At 42.1% G+C, this 19,535-nt stretch overlaps 1 protein-coding gene across 7 annotated transcripts in view; it reads right to left on the bottom strand.

Annotated features, from left to right (window-relative positions):
* DNM3 (dynamin 3) overlaps positions 1–17,330 on the bottom strand; it is a 379,551-nt gene extending 362,221 nt beyond the window's left edge. For all 7 annotated transcript variants that reach the window (XM_070395789.1, XM_070395787.1, XM_070395791.1 and 4 more), the window contains exon 1: positions 17,013–17,330. In XM_070395789.1, coding sequence (XP_070251890.1) covers positions 17,013–17,173 — 161 coding nt within the window. In that variant the 5' untranslated portion in view covers positions 17,174–17,330. The remainder of the gene's footprint in view (positions 1–17,012) is intronic.
* Between the last annotated feature and the right edge of the window lie 2,205 nt (positions 17,331–19,535).

Below are 19,535 nucleotides of genomic sequence, written 5' to 3'. Positions count from 1 at the left end.
AAGAGAGGAGGAGTGCTCAAGTACTTAACCAGTAACCATTTCCACAGGCCAGAATTGTATCAAATTTCAAAAGCCCTCGCCTCTCTCAGGATACACAGGGTACAGGGGGTACATGTTTGCTGCCAGTCTGTTCCAAGCCTGACCTCCGGCTTGCTTCTCCTCTAGGGAGGCCTGCGCTGCAGGTCTGACTCCTACCCCTGCTCAGACCACTCCCAGCTCCTCCACATGCTGTGTGGAGTTCCTGCTGACTTCAAAGGCTGCACGCCATGTGCAGTTCCACCCATTCAAAAAGTTTTAAAATGCTTGGCCTTTATTAGAATCTTATATGCACCTAAGCTCTTAAAATAAGGCCTAAAAGCAGCTTTTAAAATAAGACCCTAAAAATATGACTGGCTGTGAATGTTTTGTGGAGATATCTACTTCTTCATTATCTACATGTCATCTCAGCCAAATGACCATGTAGGCAACCCTGAAGAAATTTGCCAAACACCTACTATGTGACACTTACAATGTGCTGTGCATTGGGACCTTGGGATGCAGGTGATGTGACGCATAGAAGCTTATAAAATAACTAGAGGCCCAGTGCATGAAATTCGTGCATGGGTAGGGTCCCTAGGCCTGGCTGGCAATCAGGGCCAATCGGGGCCTTCTGGCTGCCTGCCAGGGCCTTCCTTCCCTGGCTGCCAGCTGTTGGCTGGGGCCTTCCTTCATTCCACGCCACCCCCTGGTGGTCAATGCACGTCATAGCAAACGATTGAATTCCCTGTCTTCCAGTAGAACTCCCGAGGGGACACTCTGCATATTAGCCTTTTATATATATAGATAGATGGAGCATATAAAATAAGTTATATTTAGGATGTCAATAAGACCTATTTAAAAAATACAAGTGAAGGCTTTAAAAAAACATAAAGGAAAGTAAAATCCATTTAAGCTGAGCAATTAGAAAGGCTTCATAGAAGCCCAGCCGCTGTGGCTCATCGGTTGAGCATCAACCTATGAACCATGGGGTCACAGTTTGATTACCGGTCAGGGCACATGCCGGGGTTGCAGGCTCGATGATTCTCTCTCATCATTGATGTTTCCATCTCCCTCTCCCTTCCACTCTGAAATCAATAAAATATATTTTTGAAAAGAAAAAGAAAGGCTTAGTAGGAGAAGCAATACGTGAACCTCAACTTACCAGTTCTTCTGACTACTCTGTGAGATCTTTGAGAGGGTAATTGTTCTCATCTTTGAATCCACAATAGCTAGCTTGCAAAGTTTTAACAAATTGAAATATAACGAGATGGAGGAAGCAGTATGGGTAATGACACAAGGGATAGAAAGTACAAGGGCCCATGTACCAAGAGGTCCCCGGTTCGATTCCCGGTCAGGGCACATGCCCAGGTTGTGGGCTTGATCCCTAGCAGGGGGCATGCAGGAAGCAGCCAATCAATGTTGATGCATCGATGTTTCTATATCTCTCTCCCTCCCTGCTCCTCTCTCTAAAATAAATAAAAACTTTTCTTTTAAAGTATAAGGAATGTTCTAGAAAATGGTACCTTTCCTGGGTGAGAGAGGGGAATGGAAGACATGCAGAAAGTAGTTGGTGGCCAGATGGTGGAAAACTTTAATGTGATGCCAAAAAGTTAGGATTATATCATGTAAGAAAAGGGAGTGACGATGAAGTTGTGCCTTAATCGAACTCTTGCAAAAGTGTTTAAGATGGTTTAGACAGCGGTTGACACTGGAGAAGAGAGGCTCTTAGACACACAATTTCTATAGACAGAAAAGGGGGAAGTAAGTTCTGAACTGGGCAACAGCTACAGACATGGAAAAGCACCTCGGAGAGAAAAGGCACCACTGACGTGGAACTCCCCAAAACTTGGCAGGTGTGGGGAGAGGAGACTTGAGGAAAATACAAAAGTTTCCAGGTTTGTTGATTATGAGAACACAGGAAATGACGAATCTATTAGGAAAAGTCTGAGCACTTAAGCCGAAATCTCAGCATGCAACGGAAAATGTGGGAATGGGATCCAGGCTCCAGGTCCCAGTCACCTGCCCCACAGAACCCTGACGCTGGGCGAGATCACAGAAGAAGGAAGCGATTACTGGTTGTTATCAAATATGAGGGATTGTTTTTGACTCAGCTCTAGAGGAAATGGTATAAGTATGAGTGTTTCTTCCTTCCAATAACAAGTCAGATTTCATTTCCCCCCTGACTACCAGGGAGCTCACATGTGTTCAGCTTCACACATGTTAATCCTCATGTGTGGAAATTATTTATTCTCCATTAGTGACTTATTTTTCTTGGCCCTGCCTATGCACTTCTCTTTTACTTCATTGTTTCATGTTACGTGTCCGATACCTCCAAAATCATTTGTTAAAAAATAAATACGGTTTGTAGAAAATCACCTCAAATCCTTTGTGGGAAAGCAGGTTGTAAATAAATTTAATTTTTTAAAAAAAGGCTTCATTTGCAGGGACAATAGCTAACTTCTTATGAATTATAGGACTGTTTCTCTCCAACTAACAAAACTGCCTAGATTTTAAATGTTTGTGTATTAAAAGGCAAATTAAAGAATGTTTAACTTAATTATAAAACAACTTAGCCTCACAAAAAGATTTTCTCTAAATTAGAACCTTAAACTACATGATAAGAAAAAAATTTTTCAAGCAAGAATTATAAACTTTTGGCAAGCAAAATCTGAAAATTAAAGCATCCCTAAGATAATAATAATAATACAAAGCCTTAAGAAAACATGATTTATAAATATACCATTTATATTCCATTTTTTAGAGAAGCTACTGAATAAAACAAGCCACGCAATGACAATTCAACAATAAATGTTATATCCCATTCCAAAGAGAGGTGCTTACTGTATATATATATATTCTGTATACAAACTATGATCTCTTTGTGCTTTTCTCGGTTCCAGCCTAATAGGAAAGCCCCTTTTCCAAGCTCAGGGCCTCCACTCAACACTATGCTTCCACAAGTCCCGTCTGTCCTATAGACAACTGGGAGTCTGTCCTCTACCCTGGCAAGCCTTATCATGAGCTGTTTGCTCCCTTTAACCAGTGACCAGGTCTTGTCCTCACTGCCACAACCCCTTCATGCTGGGACATGAGGAGACCTTACTGGAGAATAGGCAGGGTAGATCCAAATAGACATACTTTCCTTCCACATCTAATGTTTTCTCCTATTCACCCACCCACGGGTCCCAACCAGGAAACCTACACGTTGTTCTGAAGAAATATTACCTTTTAGAAAAACAGTATCCAGTTACAGGTCTTCATAATTTGTCTTTAATATTATGCCAAAGAAATGCAGTCTTTTACATCAAGCAGGCGTCCTGGTGACCCTTGCAACGGAGATGATCTCTTAGGCATGTTTTGCTACATACAAATCTTGGCTTAAGCACTATTTAGCAAACGATCACTTATTGAAAAGTCAATGTACTAGACATTTAAAAGCCACTTTTTAGGCTTTGTAAAAGGAACCGTATATTATCTCCATTCTGCAAATGAGGAAACAAACTCAGAAAGCCACATACGTTCAAAGGCTCTTGGCTTTTTGTGCACACACTACCTCTGGGTAATTCTGTGTTCAAAGAGCTAATAGTGCAACGCAGCTCTGAGCATCTCCAGTCTTTCAACATACATCAGTGAATCGCTTCTACCGTGGGCTCAGCTTCCAAGAAGAGATGATAGCTGTGTCTTGAAATGTAAGTACAGTTAGGCAGACACAGGAGAACCGAAGAGCCTTCCAGGTAGAGGAGAACACGTGTTAAGTCCTGGGGACATGAAAGGGCCTAATACATGCTGAACTGAGTAGTTCAGCAGGACTAAACGCCACGGTGCACGGTGAGGGTGGGTGAGAGGCAGGCAGATGGCGGACGGTGAAGAAAATAGCACGTCATGCGAAGACGCTGGCTTACAGGGACGTCAGCAGCAGAGTGGCTTTATTTTACAAAGTGCACGTAACTGTTTTTGACTCACCAAAAGGGCAATTTCATATCCATTTGGAATATATTTCTCTACTGAGCTCACGCTCCCATTTCCGCAGATATTCTCCACTCACCTTTTCCTCTTTCTTTTTGTTCCTCCCTCTCCATCACCTATTCAGATTGGAGCTCCCCTATTAACTCCTCCCGCCCCGCCTCGCCCCAACAACTCTCTGTGCCTCTCATGTCTGTACCAGCTGCTTGGCCCTTCTGTGACAATGAAGGCGGTGTTCACCTCCTCCTGTAAGAGGTCCTCCACCCACTGACCTCTGGATCTCATCCCACTGCATGTGTCCGCGTCTATCCTGCCTCTCTCCTGTATCATCTCCCGGATCATTCCCACTAGCAAACAGAAGCGCTCTAATATCTCCCATGAAAAAAAGTACCCACCCTCGGCCCTAGACCCTCTTCCAACTTCTTCTCAGAAGAGCTGTCTGCACACTGTCCCCCCTTGCTTCCCATTCCTTCTTGACTCCCACCAGGTAGGCTTCAAAGTTGAAGCTCCTACCCCTCCAATAAACCTGCTCTTTTCTCTCAGTTCGAAACAGCCTCTTAAAAGTTTCAAATTACTAAATCAATTATGTTTTTAAATTTAAGTTTAAAGTAATTAAGCCCTGGCTGGTGTGGCTCAGTTGGTTGGAGCATCATCCTGTGTGCCAAAGGGTGGTGTGTTCAGGTCCTGGTTGGGGCATTATAGGAAGCAACCAATTGATGTTTCTCTCTTTCTCTCTCTCTCTCCAGACCTCTCTCTAAAAATAAATAAAAATATTTTAGTCAATTAATGGATTACTAAAACTTTGTGTTTTAAATAAAATAAAATAAATAATTAAAATGGCATAAAATTGGTGAAAATTCCATTTCCAGGATCATTAGCCACAGTAGCCACATGGGGTTGTGACTAGTGTCTTAAACAGCACTGCCTTACCATGATATTTTTTATATGTAAATCACATTATGCCACTCCCCTAATTAAAATCCTTCCCTCAGCTCCTTACTGTTGTGCTCTGAACAAAATTTAAACTATTTTTTAATAGTCACCCAAATATATGTTTAGAGAGAGAAAAGGAGAAGGAGAGAGCGAGAAACATCAATTGGTTGCCTCTCATACACACCCAATCTTTTGGTATACGGGAGGACACTCCAACCACGGGCTAGAGCTAAACTGTTTTTGACAAAACCTACCTAAACTCCCTTTGGCTAACCTCCTTTGTCATACTTTTTCCTTCTCCCCATGGGCTCCAGGGACACAGACGTACCTTAAGTTCCTCCAATACCCAGCTGTTTGACACGCCAGAGCCTCAGTGTCTACTGTTCCTGGAATGCTTTACCTTACTCTTCCTGTGGCTCATCCCTTATCCTTTGGCTGATCGGAGACGGGCTTCCATCACCATGCCCTGACCATTTCTGTAACAGCATCCATACTGACTTGCGCATTTATTATTTATTATTGGTCTTTTCACTGGACTGCAAGCTCCACGCTGACAGGGAGTGTGCCTGCTCACTTATTAACGTCCTTTTGCTGCTCAAAACAGTGTCTTGCACACACTGAGTGTCCAATAAACAGCATCATATGCTGCGGATAAACCAGGTATGACAAACGCTGAAACCTCGCCAATATAATTGTTGAGTCATTCATTCGCGATTTATTCAGGAGGTCCTAGGGGCTATGAGTGAAAATAAACAAACAGACTCTGCCCTCAAGAAGCTCACAATTTAATGGTAGAAGTTGATAATTTCATACACTGCAGTAAGTATACTATTCAAGAACTGCTCAGAGTTATGAGTGCCCAGAAAAGGAACAGGAACCTAGGAAAGGTGAGAGAGTGGAAGGTAGCTGAGGCTTGCAGGAGGCGAAGAGACCTGACTTAAAGATGATAGGAATTAACCTGGTGAAGGATCATAATATTATTCCTATAAAGGGATCTACGTGAAAAGGCAAAGAGACATAAAAGAGTGTGGTGAATGTGTTCAGGGTATAAAGCACAGTTGAATAAGAGAATAACAGATAAGCTAAGAAGGCTAGGCCACACAGGGCCTTTCTGCCACGCCAAGAAGGTTAGATTCTATGCTGTTGGCATCAGGAAAAGTTTTCACCGAGAGAGTGACATCTTTTTAATTCCATATCAATCATACTGTGAGGGTTACAGATGGGGAAAACATTAAGCCTATAGCTATAGTCCAGAAGATGAATGATGACAGCTTGAACTCACTCGGTGGTCACAGGAATTCAGCACGAATGATCAATTTCAGATATACTTAGGAAGTAAACTAAGCTGTTCGGAGATCATCGGTGACCTTGGCGAGGGTGGCTTCAGTGTGTTGGTGAGGAAGGAAAACGTTTCCACAGCTGCAGAAATAACAGGAATTGTGGAAGTGGTGATTGGCAGTTCCCAAATCTGGCTACTTATCAGAAGCACCAGGGGAGCTTTTGAAAAACTATGGCTAATCTCCAGGGCCACTGAGTCGGTCTCCATAAGCAGAGCCCAGGAACCCTTATTTTGACAAGTTCCTCAGGGAGATCTTACATAAATATCCACATATTTGCTTTGGAGGAATAGCTCAAAAATGAAGGCACGCCCTAACCAGTTTGGCTCAGTGGATAGAGCATCGGCCTGCAGACTGAAGGGTCCCAGGTTCGATTCCAGTCAAGGGCATGTACCTTGGTTGCGGGCACATCCCCAGTACTGGGTGTGCAGGAGGCAACTCATCAATGTTTCTCTCTCATCGATGTTTCTAACTCTCTATCCCTCTCCCTTCCTCTCTGTAAAAAAATCAATAAAATATGTTTAAAAAAATGAAGGCACATGGGCTAAGAGCATTAGTTTACCAAACACAGATACATTTTATCTCAGAAGTTTGAAAAATAAATCTCTTACTAAAAGCGAGGATCTTCACTTCCATTACAAACCCATCCTAAGTCAAGTCAACAATTTAATTAGTAAAAACTCAATAACAATTAAATACCTAAAACAGGATTGTGCAAGAGACTGTGGGGAACACCAATAAAGAATTTGCAGTCTGCCTCACGGGCCCAAAACGAATTTAAATCAGTCAGAAATTCTGCAGTGCCAAACAGTGTGGAATCAACCCTAAGTCATCAGGGGTCAGAGAAGGCTGCCATCTGTGACCACTGTGCCTCTGGCCCTGTCTCAAAGTATCGAATTCTTATTCTTGAAAGTTCATTTCAAATCCTACCTCCTTCAGGAATTCTTCCCTCTCTATAGAGGGATGTGCTCTTTTCTCTTGATTGTCTAAAACTCTCTGTACTCCTAAAGGCACCTATAAGGTTCTAGACACAATCTCCAACTTGTGTGTTGGAAGGGGTTCCTCAAACATCCGAGGATTCTCGGATACCCACCGGGTGTCCTACAATTCAACTCAGTTCTGATGCTACCTGGGGTTCGTATGAGATTCCACAGGTTAAGGGCTCAATCCCACAAGACTGCCCCCCAGACACACACACATTTCAGATTCCATTCCCAAACCCAGGTTGTTACCAGTGCACCTGAACGACAGGCTATAGATTGAAGGTTCCAATGACCCCCTCCTTGTATCCCACTAATTTGTTGTGGTTCACAGAATTCAGAGAATTATTGGACTTACTAGGTTTCAGGTTTATCCTAAAAGAGATAACTCAGAAACAGCCAGATGGAAGGGATGCGCAAGGCAAGGTTTGGGGAAGGGACACGGAGCTTCCATGCCCTCTTCAGGTGCGTCACTGTCCCCATATCTCCAAGTTCACTAGCTCTCGGAGTTCTGTACTTTTGGGCTTTTAAGGAAGCTTCCTTGTGAGGCATTATTGATTAAATCACTGGCCTTTGATAATTGGGATCGATCTCAGCCCCTTTCCCCTCCCCCAAGACAGAGGGGGTGAGGGGAGGGGCCTGAAAGCTCCATCCCTCTAATCACATGGTTAGTTACTCTGGTGATCCAGGCCCATCCTTAGTAGACCCAGGGACATCCAAAACTCACCTCCTTAATATAACAAAAGACACCTTTATGCTATCAACACTAAGGAAAGTCCAAGGGTTTGAGGAGCTGTGAACCGGAACCTGGGATGGAGACCAAATATATGTTTCTTAAAAATCACAATATTGCAGCCATCAATTATTGAATGTATATTATGGACCATATGCTTTCCATCATTTTACTGAGAACTCACAGGCACATAAAAAACTAGGTCTCTATTATTATCTCCATACTGCAGATGAGAAAATTAAGTTCCAGTGAAATTCAGTGCCTCGCTGAGGAGCCTTGCTACCAGCAAGAGTTGAGATGGGCCTGAAACGCTAGTCAGCAAAGCCTGCATTCTAACACCAGGGTATGATGACTCCTTTTCAAATATTGGCCTTTTCAGAATCTAATAAAACAAATATCTTAAGTAAGATTAGTCACCCATCAAGTACTTATATAAATGGATTAGTCTTTTCAATTCCAAGTTACTTAAATGATAGACAATGAAGCCCTTCAGAATCCCTACCCACTCCTAAAAGTATGTATGTGTTATTCACGGTATATCATGACCTTGAAGTAATGGGAAATGAAAATGAGACACTGTCACAAGGGAGCACTGAGGCACCCACTGTAAACTAAAAATCCAGTACTTTCAGCAGCAAATGTTAGGGAAAAACAAGATCAAAAGCAATCCTATATCATCCATATAATTCATGAATTAAATATATCATCCTTTGCCTCAATAACTAGGCTTACCTTTGTTATCAGTTTTTTTACATTAAGGATTGAACACAATATAATGCTTGTTGAAATTAATTATTTAAAAATATTATTTTTGGTTAACCCTCACCCAAGGATTTTTCCCATTGATTTTTGGAGAAAATGGAAAAGCGCGAGGAAAGGAGGAAGGAAAGGAGGGAGGGAGGGAGAGAGGGAGAGAGGGGGAATGAGAGAGAGAGAAACATCAATGTGAAAGACTCACAGGTTGGCTGCCTCCCATACACGCCCTGACCAGGTTTGGGGATTGAACTTGTTACCCAGGTATGTGCCCTTGATCAGGAATCGAACAAGAGACCTTTTGGTATGAAGGCTGGTGCACTAACCACTGAGTATACCAGCCAGGGCTTAATTGTTAAAATTTCTAGCCCTAGCTGGTTTGGCTCAGTGGATAGAGAGAGCATCAGCCTGTGGACTGAAGGGTCCCGGGTTCGATTCTGGTCAAGGGCACATGCGTGGGATGCGGGCTCAATCCCAGTAGGGGGCGTGCAGGAGGCAGCCAATCAATGATTCTAATCATTGATGTTTCTATCTCTCTCTCTCCCTCTCCCTTCCTCTCTGAAATCAATAAAAATAAAAATAAATTTTTAAATAAATAAATAAAATTTCTACATTGATGGGCCTTACTCTGATAATACAAGCACAAAAAAGTAAAAATATGAAACAGGCAAACTGAAGGGTAAAAATTTGCTACCCAAATATATATTTTACCAAAAGTTCACCCATTTCTTTAAATAATAACATTTCCATTTATATAATTTATTTCTATACAACTTTTCAGAAACTTTCCTTGATTTAAGCAAGGCCTATCAGTTACCATCCCATGCACATTTTTCTAGAGATGCCCACTTGGTAGGAAGATATTAACATCCACTCTTTCATTTAATCTTTTCCTGGGGCCATCTGTTCCCTGAAAGTCACAATTTACTCTAGAGTATATTATCTCATCCTAATGAACTGGTCTAAGCCTGAGAAAAACCCTGCTCCCTGTCTCCTTCCACTATGGCACATGGAGAAAAAATAAAATGTCACTGCTGGTCTGCTATCCAGAAAAGTAATAGAGGGGGATTATCAAGGGGAGGAAAGGTTGGTCCCATGGAAGTGAATGGGGAAAAGGAGGAGGTCAAGTTGAGGGTGAGAGGGAGGCACCTTAAAACAATAAGAGGATGAAGAGGAGAAGATGAACTGACCCAGGGCTCCCAGTTCTGAACACCAAGTTCCAAACTCAGTTCCTGATTCTGTTCTTGACCTTGGGCAAATCTCTTGGTTCTCTGTATCCTAATGTAGCTCCAGGAAGTTAGCAAAAATTATGCCAGAAGAATGCGTCTTACAGAACCTAGTGAAATGCCAGTCCTTACTACTGATAAAAGAAAAGCTAAGCTACCTGCAACAACAATAAAATAAAATAAATCACCAACGTGGTATTAATAAACCCTCTAATTTGTTGGAATCATGATTCACTCAAGAATTGCAAATCATTTAAGGTCAATCCTCCGCCTTTACCTTTCCCTCTTTCTAAACAACACATTCCATCTCAGATTTGACTTTTGAACATTTTCCCTGGCATTTTGTCTTCAGTTACTACACTACTTTAAATAAATGCCTTATTCTTTTTTTTTTTTAATCTTCTCCCAAGGATATTTTTCCATTGATTTTTAGAGAGAGTGGAAGAGAGAAGGAAAGCCAGAGAGAAATATCAGTGTAAGAGAAACACATTGATTGGTTGTCTCCTGCAAGCACCTGACCAGGGCCGGGAGAGGAGTCTGCAACCGAGGTACGTGCCCTTGACCAGAATTGAACCCGGAACCATTCAGTCCGAAGGCTTACGCTCTAGCCACTGAGCCAAACTAGCTAGGGCTAAATGCCTTATTCTTTAAAAAGAAAGTAGAGCCAGGGCCGGTTTGGCTCAGTGGATGGAGCGTCGGCCTGCGGACTGAAGGGTCCCAGGTTCGACTCCGGTCAAGGGCATGTACCTGGGTTGCGGACACGTCTCCAGTGGGGGATGTGCAGGAGGCAGCTGATCGATGTTTCTCTCTCATCGATGTTTCTGACTCTCTGTCCCTCTCCCTTCCTCTCTGTGAGAAATCAATAAAATATTTTAAAAAATAAATAAATAAATAAATAAATAAATAAAAAGAAAGTAGAATTTCATTACTCTCACTTATTAATGCCTTGAGGTCCTTACAGAGCAGTTGGTCCGATGGATCTCACTCTTAATTAGCCTCTACTACATCTAGTTATAGTTTTAATCTCTCCAACCTCTTTTCTTTCCTGCTCCTCTTCTCCTGGGTCCTCTCCAACACACAGTATCTCTTTGTGATAAAGCGACAGTCTAAATTCAATGCCTTGTTGTCAAGTCAGACACTGAGACACAGATCACCACCTCCCTGCTTTGACATTGATACTTCAGTACATGCAGCCTTGAGCTAGAATGATACTGGCTGCCAAACGACATTGGAAACTCCTATATTGTCTACTTTCCACTCATATCCCAATTCCGTTTCCGAACTGTAATTTTTCCGGTTTTCTTTTTCTGTAAAAATAATATGACAGAGTTTAAATTATTTTGTCCCAACTAGTTTGCATTATACTCAACTGGCTTCATTTTATGAACTCATTTGACAATTGCGGTCTTATACCTTAGGCTGTCAGTTTATTAGTTTATTTCCTTGTGTGTGTGTGTGTGTGTGTGTGTGTATGTTTGTCTGTGTGTAATCTCATGTGCACTTAGAGAACTCTTATCTCTTGAATTTTTAAATACTCTCACATTGGGAGAGAGAGGGAGAGAGAGAACAACATTAATTTGTTGTTCCGCTTATTTATGCATCCGTTGTTTGCTTCTTGTATGTGCCCTGATTAGGGATCAAACCCGCAACCTTGGTGTATCAGGACAACACTGTAACCAACTGAGCTACCCAGCCAGGGCCTATATTCTTATCCAGTATACTTAGAACTCAATAAATGTATGGTCATTTACTTTCCTTCCATTGTTTCTCAACAGTACCAATAGGAGTCATGTCCAAGGCTAAATCCCCAGCTTGTCCATTTACTAGCCATGATCCTTCCCAAATTACTTGTCTCTCCAACCAGAAGTTTCCTGCCCTAGTGACAGGTATGTGAAAACAGGTAAGGTAAGGAAGGCATGGAAAGTGTGGAACAGTGTCTATGCCTGCCACCCAGTAAGTGAAGTAAACACATTCACGTCTAAATTCATCCAATGGTGTCCAAATACTGACTCACTTCTTCCTTACACTTTATAGAAATGTGTTTAGTATAACATAATGCATTCGATTTATGTTCAAATTAATGCTGAGAGTGTGAGAAATTGCAAAGCAGACTTAGAGCTAGGCATTCTATACGGTACACTAACTTGGAGCTCTCTTGACTTGGCTCTGGTGAGAGGGAAAAAATCATCTATTTCTTTTACTTGTTTGTAGTCCTCTCTTAAAATTAAATAAAACATAATAATAAGTAAACCATCATAATTTAACTCCACTTGTTAACCCTAGCAAAAGGTACTACCTACAAAAAAAACCTAATATATTAAATGTGTGTTCCATTGGTGGAGAACCCAATAGCCTACCTTCAGCATAGCTAACTATTAGGTTTCCATTCCTCCAGAGTTCTGAATGACTGCCTGCCCAACTTCATTCTTAAAGAAGTTAATCAAGTCTTTTTTTTTAATATCTGTTTATCATAAGTAAATTCTAAAACAGAGATATCCTATCCAGGGCAGTTCATCTAATTGTATTGCTTCTTGGATATTAATTTTAAAAATTAAGTTGATTGTGGTAATTAAATCCAACTATAAATTTGTGATGCCTAGAAGTACATTATGTGATGTTAATTCAACAAAAATATCTTCGTAATTTCAGGCTTTAGAAATTTATTGTTGGATTTTAAAGTTCATATTTCTGATACTTTATTTAAATAGACTCTTGGGAACCATGAAGTATGATTTTCAACAATTATCACATTTTAATTGATAGCACCCATTTATCTAATAACTTTAATACTTCGAAGCCATTTGTTGAGAAATATTCACTGATTCAAATGGTTTGATATTTTAAAAAATCTTTTCCCTCAATACAAACCTATTTCTGAATTAAGAAGTTTTACTGATATCAATGCTGCGTACCTAATCTTGTTTGCAATTAGAGAGCTCTCATCTCTTCAATTTTTAAATACTCTCTTGAAATCAAAGGATTTAAGAATAGATTAGTCTCTATATAAGTTATATAACTGACATTTGGATTTTTAAAAAACTATCTGGTCATGTCCATTCAACAACAGCATCAAATGGTTCACTTTTAAAGTTCTCCCACAAAACAACTTAATTTGATAATCAACAAATCCATCTTTAGAAACCTCACAATTAAATAAATATACATTATTTGACATTTCCACATTGAAATGAACTCCCCGCAACTAGTAATTTTTAAAAATCTTTTATTTGGCCCCTAGTAATCACAAAACCTATTCTTTTTGTGCGAAATTGAAAGTCTATTTACCAGTCAGGCTGAAGTAAAATAATGTAGACTCCTCTGTCTAGATAATTAGCATTGAAGAAATAATGTTCTAACAAGTATATCATTAAAAAACATTTGCACATTAGCACCTAGTACAGTTTTCACTTAACATCTCTATAAACAAGTTATATGTACTCTAAACACACAGTTAAATAAACAACCCAATTACGTTCTAGAGCTCCCTTCAAAGATGTCTAATATAGTAAAGAAATATATGTTTTAACGAACATTGCTTTCACCTTTAACGAACATTGCTTCCAATCCTCTGTGAAATGAGTCACGGTAGACATACATAAATAAATATAAATAAAAGTATTAATGTAGCAGCTTCTTATTTATTTAGGTGGTGCCTTTAAGTGTGATCAAAAATAAGTTAAAAGCATTTATCAGAGGCATTGGAGAGTCTCAATGTGGCGGGGCAAGGTGGCACCCAGATTTCAGAAAATATGTACGGATTCCAGACACCTCAGGTTGAATCCTAGCACCATTGTTTTTATGTTAAATTAGCCTTTACCAAGTTACTCAAATCCTCTAAATCCCAATTTCCTCTTCTGTAAAATGGGACTCATAAGAGTACCTTCCTCGTTGGGGTTTTATGAGGATGAAATAAGATTATCCTTGTAAAAACACCTAGACTAGCACAAGATGCTTACATAGCAAACAATAAATGTCAACCATCATCATCATCATCTCACTGTGCTGTAAAAAGAAAAAATTGGATGTAAAGATAGTTGAATAAATTCAGTTCTTCTATACACAAACCAGACCAATGGGCAGAGCTCAAGCCAGTAAGTGAACCCCCATCCATATTCAGATCGAGTCTCAACCCCTGTTCATAAGCTGCCTCTCACTGCCAGCATATATCTTATCTGAACAACCAAAAGAACAATCTGGTTACTCACACTATATCACATTAATATGTAAATGCATCACTTCAGCAAGAAAAATCACAAACAAGTAGTTCATTCATGCCTCATTTTAGTCATGACAATCTCAAACTTGTCACCCAAAAATTAAATTTTACAGCTACCGTTAAATGAAGTAAACACAGTCACATCCAAATTCATTCAATGGTGTCAAAAAAGATCAACATAAACAAACAATCTGAGAGGAGAAGATAGGATTAGTCCACTAAGCATGGATTGTCAAATACTGAGGAGAAAATGCTTCATTATCTGAAAAGCATAAACGATGTACAAACACTATTGATTTACACAAACAATGGCCCCTTGTTTTATGACTACATTCAATAGCTGCACATAGTCAGTCTTAAAATGAAAACTGCACAGAGGTCAGTCTTAAAAAAACACGTGAGAGAGAAAAGTTCCATCCTCAAAGGAAAGGACCTTATCTTTAGTGCATAATTTCTGGATAATAAAAAGATAAAAGGTTATAGTAGAATACAAATCGTTTTTTCTGCCTATGATGAATTTCTTAAAAGAGAGAACTCCTTTTCCCCTAAAGTTGGTTTATAATTAGAAATTAGATTCCTCAATAATTCAATGACTGAAACCTTTACTAAAACCAAATGACCTTTTTAATTAAATGTTCTCCTATTATATAGGCTCTGCTAGGCAGGTATCATCTCTACAGATAATAAACCCTTTTATATGTATTAAATGAGCTTTTCCCTCTATGTCCATCCTTTTCTTTTATTTGACATTCTAACTAATTAATTACTGGTAAAACTTTTAAAGTATAAGAAATTACTAATGTATTCCAATAAATGCTCTGATTTATATAATATTTATAATGTCCCTATTTTCATTCTATCATGAAAGTGTTCAAACTAAAATATTTTATTCTTCCATATCTCTTTTTAAAAATTCTCATTTCAAAAGAATATAGCTAGTGAGGGGAAATCTGTACAATTTTATTACAGCATTAAGAAGTGTGTTAGAATTTGAAAATCTAAAGAATAGAATGAATATGTGCATAAAATGGACATTAGATTTAAAAGTTCTTGCCACAGACAATGTATTGTTTAGTTATAATTGTGGCTCATCCAAGTAAATGTATGAAAGATGCATAAAAATATGGTGACTGCATTTGGATTACTTACAATTTTAACCTTTAAGTGTCTGTCTAAAAACCAAAAGTAGTTCAATTACTATTAAGACATCATGTCAAATGCTCTGGAGTATGTAAACCCCAAAATACATTGTCATCAAACCTCACTTTCCCTAAGGGTACCACTTTCTATTTAGTGAATTTCATTAGCAATAAATCAAAGAAAGTAAAGACCCTTAAGTATGTGACTGTTACATGTATGTGTGAAATACATATTCCTCCAACACTTTGTCCTGACTATGATGACGTAGGCAAAATGCTTTACCATCATTCAAAATAAATGATGAAACCAAGACAAAGTGATTAAGTGACTTATTAAAAAATACCAGCCAATTGTTGGCAATTTTAGTTTTTTATTAGGCTTCTTGGCTTTCTAGTTTGGGTGAGGAAGGTGCAAAACAAAGTACCATCTGATAGAGCCTCATCTGAGAGAATAGAAAATGCACGTTATGGATACTGATATTCCCAAAGGAGGTGTGGGAATATCTAAATCTTACACATCACCAAACACTCACAACAACAAAAAGGAACAGGAACAGGACAGTTCTGAATCCCAAATCACTAACCTGACAAATCAAAAGAGTAAAGTACAATTTCTGGAAACTCCCCCCTCCGGCCCACTCTCTCGGCTGTTTCCACCTGGAAACAGATTTCAGCTTTCATTATGCTTTTGAAATGGGCTTTTCTTAGCAAATGTCTGCACTCCTCAGGCAAGGCCCCTTAAAGTAACCTAATCCAGCCTGAATTGCTCGGTGGAAGAAATGCTGATTCCCAATTCAAAATAAATCCCTTAGCTTTTTCTGTATGAAGAGTCACGAAAAAAAAACTCCTCGCTATAATTGAGATGCAGCCTGTTATCTTGAAGATTCGCAGGCCCAAATCTCAGCTTAGGGAAGGGAAGTGATGCTGGGGGAGGGGGCACAGAGAGAGGGCGAGAAAGATGCTGGTCCGTTCCGAGATGATGCAGGAATGACAAGGCACCTGGACAACCCAGGTCCACGGTCCCCCCGTCCCCCGTGCCCCGCGTCCCTCCCCCCACCCCCGGGCTCAAAGTCTGCGCCTCGGTTTCTCTGGCATAGGCCTGGAGCTGTGAATTAGGTGCTCAGGCGAACACACCACCTTTTATTCTTGACTCCCTGGGAGGAGAATGGTGGGGAAGTGTCGCTGGATGAAGCTGCACCACAACAAACGAGGTCTTTCTCCTCGCACCCCGCCTCCCCTGCCAGGGGCAGGCGACGACTGTCTCGAACAGTAGACACAGCTGAGAGAAGCAGAGAAGCAGGGCGGGTGGCGGGGCATCTCCACGCGGAGGCGGGGAGCGGGGGGATGAACCCCACAGCCCTGCGAGCCCCTCCAGGAGGCTGGTGGGAAAGGAGGAGATGTGGAGCCGGGAACCAGGGGCAGGGGACTAGCTGCCCAGGGCTGGCGTGCGCTGCCGGGGGAAGTCCATCCTGGGGCGGAGCGCGCCCCCCCCCCCCCCCCCCGCCCCAGGCGGAGGACGCGGAGGAAATGGCTTTGTATCGCAGGATGAAAGGCAGACAGGAGGGCCACCAGGCGTGGGGGGCGGGGGGCCCCACCGCAGCCGGACGACCCCGCCCGTGCCCCGGCACCACTGTCCCCCTCCACTCCGCCGCAGCCGCACCCCCTCAGGCTCCAAGGGCCAGAGCAGGTAGCCACCTCTGCACCCTGCACTCACCTGCCCACGAAGTTCTCCAGCACCGAGCTCTTGCCGGCGCTCTGGCCGCCCACCACGGCAATCTGCGGCAGCTCCAGCAGGCAGCTCTGCCCCAGCGCCGAGAAGGCGTCCTGCAGACGGTTCACCAGCGGGATCAGCTCCTCCATCTCCCGGTTCCCCATCCTGCCTGCGCCGCCGCCACCTCCCGCCCGTGGGTCTCTGCTGGTCTCGGCTTCCTGGCCGGGAGCCGGGCCGCGCGGGGTTCAGTCACCCGGGTTCAGTGAGCCGGGTCCAGCGCCCACGTCGGATCCCGCCGCCCTGCCCGCTGGCCCGCTGCTGGGCTCCTGACAGCTAACAGCCCGCAGCGCGCCTGCGCAGCCGGGCGGGGGGCGGGGGCGTGGCCTGGCTCCCAGACCGCCCCGCCCGGTGGCGGCCCCGCCCCAGGGTTCCCAGACCCCGCGCACCACTGCCTCCCAGCTGCGGCCAGATGCCTCCGCCTCCACCTCCGCCTTCCGCTGCCGCCGAGGTTCAGCAGCGGAGTTACTGCCCTGGGTCAGCACCCAATCAGCAGCAGACGGCGACACTGCTCCCTCTCAGCTCCTACACAGCCGAAGTCCAGGGGAAAGCTCTGCCACCGCTAACAACTCGGTACTGTCACCACCACCACCACCAGCAGTCATCAGTGCCCCACCTCCAGAGGACAGTTCCCCAAAGGATGTCTCATGTCCTCACGCTCTGCTCCACAACCCGAATCTTCCCGGGGGGGTGGCCTGTTGGAATCTAAATCCTCCTATCTGACGTCCATTTCAGGCCCTGCGTTGTCTGACTCCACCTAATTATTCAACTTTCATGACTCCATCCGCCCCGCCCACCCAAGCTGAACTGGAGTCTGTAGTGCTTACCCCTCACCTCTCTCCCTCTCCAATCTATCAAGCTCATGCCGTCCTTGGCTACTCCTCACACCATTTCTCCTCCCAATCTATCCCCTTCTATAGGGTCCATCAATAACCATTACCATGTACTCTGCACCCATTCAGTTAAATTAAGCAAATCGAGAAGACTTGCCTTTGGGTCCTGTGTCTGATGATGGAGACACAAAGATAAATGGACATGTTTTTCTTAGTCTCCTTAGAAAAGTCCTCTTTCCTCTTTTCAAACATCCATAATTGTCAAGATTTCATTCATGGGCCTTGCCATATCTCATGCTTTCTGCCTTTCCCAGTCATGCCAGAGGGAGATGTGACTAAAGAAGAGTGGTCACATGGTACAACTTGCTGGCTTTGAAGATGGAGAAATGGAGGTCACAAGCCAAGGAATGCAAGCAGCCACTAGAAATTGGAAAAGGCAAAGCAACAGATTCTCCCCTAAAGTCTCCAAAAGTGACAGAACTAATGACAAGCTCCTTGGAGACAAGATCAATCTGTGTGATTCTCAATGCCCAGCACAGTGATTAGCACTTAAGAAGACCACAGTCCACTGGAGACAGATGGAAACAAATTATTACAACACAATGTAGTGCCAAGGATGCTATGGACTGAACTGTCTCCTCAAACTTCATATGTTGAAGTCCTAACCCTCAGTGTGGCTATAGCTGGAGTAAAGAAATAATTAAGGTTAAATGGGGTCATAAGGGTGGAGCCCTAATCCAATAGGATTAGTGTCCCTATGAGAGCAGACACCAGAGCACTATCTCTATCTATCTATCTACCTACCTACCTATCTATCTATCTCTTCTCCTGCTCTCTATCACATTTTTTCCACATCACCTTCCTAGCCAGGAAGAAATATCCTAAAGTTTAACAGCCTTTTTCAGGCATGGCTCTCTATCTAAGAAGTTAGAACTTTTTATAAACATATCAAAGCTCTTATATCTAAATGAGTATTTTCCTTCAAGGTCATTTTGAGAAGTGACTGATTTATTGCAATAATACTGCATTTCACACAATGTCAGTGGAACTCTTGCACTGAAATGGAAAGTCAGTATTCCACAGTCAGACATCATTTTAGATTAACAGAATAGTATTCATGTCGAACCCCTACCTCATTCATAGGACTTAGTCAAATAACTTCTTGCTAATTATAAAAAGTAAACCTAGCCCTTGCTGGTTTGGCTTAGTGGATAGAATGTTGGCCTTCAGACTGAAGGGTCCCGGGTTCCATTCCACTCAAGGGCTCCTACCTGGGTTGCAGGCTCCTCCCTGGCCCAAGCTCAGGTTGGGGCACATGCAGGGGCACGTGCAGGAGGCAACCAATCGATGTGTTCTCTCACATTGATATTTCTCTCTGTCTTTCCCTCTCTCTTCCACTCTCTCTAAAAATCAATGGAAAAATATCCTCGGGTGAGGATTAAAAATAAAATAAAATAAATAAAATGTAAATCTATACTATATATTATATATACACACACATATATATTCATATTATATACATATATTTTTAAAATATGCTACAGGTGAAGGCAAACTCTAAAGAGAGGAGTCAGAAAGTTTTGGAGAAGTAAAGATATCCCTGGAAAAATATTTAACCTTTCCAAGAAGAGCACAT

Source organism: Myotis yumanensis, unplaced genomic scaffold, assembly GCF_028538775.1.
Source record: "Myotis yumanensis isolate MYYU_CA2020_CCGP unplaced genomic scaffold, mMyoYum1.0.hap1 SCAF_17, whole genome shotgun sequence".
NCBI lineage: Eukaryota > Metazoa > Chordata > Mammalia > Chiroptera > Vespertilionidae > Myotis > Myotis yumanensis.
Note: the sequence above shows the minus strand (reverse complement) of the source record. Positions and strands in the feature narration are given on the sequence as shown.